The 6,000-nt window shown below is 39.0% G+C and overlaps 3 protein-coding genes across 3 annotated transcripts; 1 reads left to right on the plus strand and 2 right to left on the minus strand.

Annotated features, from left to right (window-relative positions):
- Positions 1-428: 428 nt before the first annotated feature.
- Positions 429-907, minus strand: LOC17892719. The gene is made up of 2 exons (XM_006299839.2): positions 613-907; positions 429-454 (listed from the first exon to the last, which is right to left on the minus strand). The coding sequence occupies exons 1-2, from the start codon at positions 905-907 to the stop codon at positions 429-431; spliced, it is 321 nt and encodes a 106-aa protein (XP_006299901.2).
- A 1,596-nt stretch (positions 908-2,503) lies between these two features.
- Positions 2,504-3,162, minus strand: LOC111831458 (probable L-gulonolactone oxidase 4). The gene is given in 2 exon segments (XM_023785597.1): positions 2,504-2,967; positions 2,970-3,162. Coding segments are annotated over 2 exon segments (657 nt in total).
- Positions 3,163-4,168: 1,006 nt separating this feature from the next.
- LOC111831459 lies at positions 4,169-5,542 on the plus strand. The gene has a single exon (XM_023785600.1). The coding sequence runs from the start codon at positions 4,169-4,171 to the stop codon at positions 5,540-5,542; it is 1,374 nt and encodes a 457-aa protein (XP_023641368.1).
- The last annotated feature ends 458 nt before the right edge of the window (positions 5,543-6,000 follow it).

The following is a 6,000-nucleotide window of genomic DNA, read 5'->3' on the forward strand; positions in this document are numbered from 1 at the left end:
GTCGTGAGTCTTTAATCTCTAGAGAATTGATTTATGTTTAACCTAATTAGAAGAAGAAACAGATAAACATGATTAAGTAAATATTTTAAATATTTTAATCTTTATCACACTTCTAGAATATTTTTCGCCTTGCGCTTCACGGGTTCACTTCAATAATGGACGTTCACGGTTCATAATAGTTGGTTCGCAAAATACACATCTTGTTCCCCAAGATATCTCTAATAATAATCACGTAAGACATGGATTGTTGATTTTTTTTCTCTCTCGTGTCAATTACTAAAAAGTACGAACAAAAATTAAAAAAAAATCATTTTTATTGATGAAATATGGTCCTTTTTCACTACATATGATGTAAGATAATATTAGTTTTATTTCATTAATGCTAAACAGCCATTGAATAAGTATTCTTCTTCTTTTTTTTCCTTTTCTCATGCACCACCGGGAACTTTGTATACTGGAACATTAAAGACCAATATAAGATTGAAGATGGAAACAAAAAATGATTGTGCAAAAAGAAAATGGATTTACTTAGTGTGCAAATGTTATTTACATCATATGTTGTAGATCCAAAAAAAAAATGAATATACTGAAAGTGATTATAATTTTACTTACATCCACAATAAGAGCCGGGAATTAATAGATTGCCGCATGCGTGAGATAGTTTGTTGAGCTTTTGTACATCAAAAACTTGGATAAATTGGGAGTTGACAGCATTACAAAGACAACGCATCTTGTCAATTTTTAAGTTTTTACAGCATTGAGGTATTGGAGGAATAAATGGTGAATTTAGCCTCAAAGACGGAGAACAATAAACTAAATCTTCATAAGTTTTGTCTCGGGTACATCCATGATAAGGTCTTAACGACGATGTTCGCACAACAAGCAATATGAAAATAATAGTAAACATCTTCATCACCAATTTTCTCATTCTTCTTCTCTTTTGATATGTCTTCGTTTTCAAGCCCATACATGTATATATAAGTATATTTAAGGAACTTTTATGCCATCAAATTTTTTTTTTTTTTTTTTAAAATCCTATAGTCAAATCAATAAAGAAAAAAAGGGAAGTATAAGATTTACAAAATTATAAAAAATTTATTGCTAATGTATCATTTTTAAAAGAGCAATAATTTTGTTGACCAAAAACAGAAAAATAATAACAACTTTTGGGAAAGAAAAATCTTGTGATTCTGCTTTGGCACATAAATTTTGCTACTAGTAATTAAGAAATCTATTGCCAAAAAAAGTAATTAAGAAATGAAAAAAAATATATCGTGAAATTAAAAAACATTGTTCATTATCATTTAAAACAGTCAATAATATACCCTCTTTATTAAAAAAAAAAATTATGTCGGTCAACAACGATGAGTCAACTGTCATGTATGCATATTTTGCTGAGTCATATGTTGCATGTACAACATGTGTCAAAATATAATAAAAATAATAATTCTTGAAACAAATAATTTAATTTAAAACAACTAATTTCAAAATTATTATTATCTAAACAAAACCCGTTTGAACAAAAATAATAGGTCTGTTTATAAACTACGAAAAACTAGTAGCAAATATAAAAATGAGAAGCACAATGAAATAATCTATAAATTGTTTACGGGTTCCTGAAGTTGATTTGTCTGTCTTACGGTTTATGTTGAAGCTCTTGTATGCCCTTGGTTTTGTGTCTCCAAATATTAAAAAGGTAAAACCGAAAATCTCTGTTGCATTATTTATGTTATACACCAAATATTAAAATTAATTGAAATTTCTGTTTTTGCAAAATTTTCATATTCGTTTAAAATTTAGATACAAAAATTTTAAATAAAAAAACATAAATTAATTCCTGACACATGGCATGTGACTCAGCAAAATTTGTACATGTGACATATGATCAGCAAAATCTGCATACATGATAGCTGACTCACCGTAGTTGATCAACATAATCCCGATCAATGTTGATTTTGGCACAAATTTGATAGTTCATGTTATTTATTCGAAAAAAATATTTAGTTCAGGTTGAAATTCATTTGTTATCAAAATTGAAGTATAAAAATACACTTTTGAAATTGTTCACGTTGAAATTTGCTCTTTACTCTGTAAAAATACCCTCTTCTCTCGTCTATTTTCAAAAATATCATCTTTTAGGTACAAAATGACTAAATTACGCTCCGTTAATGGTACTCATGATGAAAAAATGAATATTCATTGTAACAAAAAAAAATATTCCTACCAAAAAAAATTTCCGCCTAATTTTTTAAAAATTCCTAAAAAAATCTTGTAAATATGTTTAAAACCCTTACTAAATCCTTTAAAATTCCTTGTAAAACCGTTAAAAAATCATTCAAAAACTCTAGTAAACCTTTTACAATATTTGTAAATCCTTTAATAATTCTTTAAAAACTTTATAATTGTGGTAAATCTTTTCAAAACTTTTAAAAACACTTGTAAATCCCTTATCATTATATTTATAACCCGAACAATAATAGCATTTTTACATAAGTTAAACGATTCATATGTGGGCACAGACCCGTGCTGCCTTATAGATCTTCCCAGGTCGACAGAAGTAACCTCTCGTAGGGGAACAATGGACATCTTTGGAACAGATGCACAACCCCTCCAGTGCACAACCTTCTGTATCTCTTGTAAGGTCGCCTCCTAGACCCAATACTGCGTCCGTCCATTTACTCGAGAATAGTTGTAGTGGGTCGAACATCTGCTTCATCTTCAAGAACTGAGATGCATCCTTGTACTTCTCAGTGGCGTTGATAAATGCAACATTTCTGTTCTTACCCCAATGTGGTAGGCCCCCGTACTTGAACATACCCATCTGCTCAATCTCCTCGAGATAATCTTCATACATACGGGGCATCAACGGGTCTCTGCTTCTGTAGTATGTAAACTCGAATTCCATACCCTCAAATTCGATGACCAAGTATGCAAATGATGGTTGAACATACCGGATTAATACACCAGACTTTTGATGTCGCTGATAAACTCTTCAACGTTCTCAATGGGTATGGTGAACGTGGTCTGATGGAAAAATTGGCCATGTACACGAGAGTCCCAGGGACAAGCCGTGGCTAAACCATCTTCTTTGCTATCCAGACAACTTCCTGATGACATCAGGTCGCTATGGTTTCCAATCACTGGATAGCCTGAATACTTCATACCTACAGTTCGAAATATGAAACATAAGTTAATAAATCTGATTTAACGTATGTGTGTTATCGGTTTTGCAAGTTTATACAGTAAAAAAAGAGCATACCATCATTCGACAAACCATATAACAGCGAATGTAAACGAGCTGGAAAATCATGCGCCAATGTGCATATTTGTTTGTTTCCAAATCTAGCTCTTCTTCTATTTGTTTTTTAAGACAAAAAAAAATTAATTTCTATAAGATGTAATCTACAGTAGAAATGAATGTACCTCTTGATCTTTGGAACGCCAGACATTTATGAAACATAATTATGTTTTCCTCATATTTTTCTTACGTTGTTCTTACTTTTTGCTTACTTTTGATTAATTAATTTTCTTTTGATTATCTAAATGATTTTAATGCTATAACATATTGATTGAAGTGAAGCCACATTGAGATTCACTCAAACAACTTTATATGATGTGTTGCTGTAGGAATTAGCACCAACGACATACCGGCCTAAACCAAGACGGAATCGAATTAAACCAATAAATCGGAGAATCCCGGTTTATTGTCCAATTATTGCAAAGGGTGCTTTATTCCTAAAATGGAATGGACGACTTCGGATCATTAGGGTTTCGCAAACCCTAATCGAATATTTATGATAATATCTTCCGAAAATCTAAGGAAGAGGAGCATTTATTGTAACCCTAAATCCCTCGTATAAAGGGAGAAGATGTCTCTATTCTAGGGCATCGATCATTTAATAGCAAAAACCCTAGTTCTTCATTTGTTCTTGAGCAAACCCTAAATCGTTCATTTCTAGGTCGAGTCAATCCTTTTAATCCGTTTCAATTCGAGTTCTTGAGAGATTGTTCAAAGTGAATTTATTCTCCTTTCCTTAATAAATTCATTGTGTGAACCCTTGGTTCAACAATTGGCGCTAGAAGGAGGGGGGGAATCTTTTCCTTTCTAGAAAGCATTTTCAAGAGTAACACTTCTCTCAACTCGATTAACGAAGCAATCCACCTCGAGATGTCTCCGCAACTCGGGCCTGTTGACTCACGTCCAAACGAGGAGCTCGACGAAGAGCCCCTTACTAACGACTCGACCTTCAACGAAAGGATCGAGGAAGAAGTCCGTCAAATGGATCTCCCGGCACCAGTCGAAACCACCGAGCGTCCTCAAACTGGCGAAGTGGAAGGCAATACGACCGCCCCTCGAAGGTCCGAAGGTAAGCCTACGAACGAGCCACAACTCGCTCAGGTCGCCCCAGCGGGCCCACCGGTTCAGCAAACCGTATCCATGGACGACCTGCGCATAGTGTTCGGAAGCATGACGAAAGACATCTACGACCGAATCGCGGCAGCCGACCACCGGATGGATACGATCATGCGTAATCGTACGCCGGAATCTAACGGGCAAGACGTAAGTCTCGACGCCCTCGCCCCCGGTCCGGTCGGAGGATGCACGTTACGACCTCCAGTGTCAGTTGGCCGCTCGTGCGTAAGACCTACGCCAACCGGGACCCGACCCCAAGCATTGGTAACAGCGTCCAGCCAACCTGCAGACGCGCCCAGCTCCGGTCGAAATCGGGATCTGGAAGATCTGTACGCAAGGATAGCCGACATAAACTCTCAGGTCCATCGGGTCTCCAGTTCGGCCCCTGAAATCGACCGTATGTTCGAAGAAACACAGCGAACTCCCTTCACGAGCCGCATCACTCAAGCCCGAATTCCGCATATCAAATTCAAGCTGCCGACGTACGACGGGGATAAGGATCCACGTACCTTTATGACGGCGTTCATGGCCGCAGTCACAAAAGCACACTTCTCCGACGAGGAGAAGGATACAGGACATTGCCAATTATTCGTCGAAAGTCTGACCGGCAATGCACTCACCTGGTTTTCTCGGCTTAGCCCGAATTCGATCGATAATTTCGCCCAGCTATCGACCTCTTTCCTCCGGCATTACCGACATTTCATACAACCCGGAGCATCTAGCATCGATCTCTGGGACACAACCCAGGAAGCCGGCGAAACTCTGCAACAGTACTTGGTGCGATTCAAGAATTTGCTGGCCAAAGTATCAGTCCCAGAGGATGCCGCTTTAGCCGCTTTCCGCAAGGGGCTCATTCCAGGATCGTCCCTGCGAAAAGACTTGGCCATCCGTGAGCCGAAAGATCTCGACGACGCGCTACATCGTGCGTCCAGATACGCGCTTTTTGAAGAGGAAGATGCCAAACTAGCGGCGAAGTCTGGGGCAAACCGTCCTACACCCCGAGACCGAAAACGTGAAGACTACCGGGAACCACGTAAGCATTATGAGGGAAAGGACGCTTCGCGCGGCGCAATTAGTGCGATCTCAAAAGAAGCCAGTAACCAAAACACGTCGTCCAAAGAAGCATAATGCACTTTCCATAAGTTCGCCGGACATTCAACCGAAGAGTGCAAGCATCTCTCTAACTATCTACTCGATAAATACAAGTCCGGCGAAATAGAAGCGGTATTCCAGCCCAAAGAATACAGAGGACAACGACCTGACGGAAGGCGCGGGCGCGGTCGAGGCCGAGGCCAGGAGACACGACAATACCGAGATGACGGCCCCGATCGGCGAGATCGGTCTGATGAGAGGCGAAGTCCCGATCGGCGAGATCGGTCTGATGAGAGGCGAAGTCCCGATCGGCATAACGATGAAGAGGGAGAACTGCCGGGACCACCGAAAAGACAGAGAGGGCAACGACCGCAGCGTGCTGGCTCACCGGCTCGTGGACGGATAACCATGATACTGGGGACTCCTGAGGACTGCAACGACTCGGTCCGGGCACTCAAAAAAAGAGCCAGACAGGTGTGCAGCTTGCATGTCGC

The sequence above is a fragment of the Capsella rubella genome, unplaced genomic scaffold (genome assembly GCF_000375325.1).
Source record: "Capsella rubella cultivar Monte Gargano unplaced genomic scaffold, Caprub1_0 scaffold_3, whole genome shotgun sequence".
NCBI classification, from domain to species: domain Eukaryota; kingdom Viridiplantae; phylum Streptophyta; class Magnoliopsida; order Brassicales; family Brassicaceae; genus Capsella; species Capsella rubella.

Excerpts from the sequence above, each read along its gene's own strand:
- LOC17892719 (XM_006299839.2), bottom strand. The coding sequence starts at position 907 with ATGTTTACTATTATTTTCATATTGCTTGTTGTGCGAACATCGTCGTTA. Across the intron at positions 455-612 it reads TCCCGGCTCTTATTGTGGAT|TATACAAAGTTCCCGGTGGT; the intron begins GTAAGTAAAATT and ends TTAATGTTCCAG.
- LOC111831459 (XM_023785600.1), top strand. The coding sequence starts at position 4,169 with ATGTCTCCGCAACTCGGGCCTGTTGACTCACGTCCAAACGAGGAGCTC.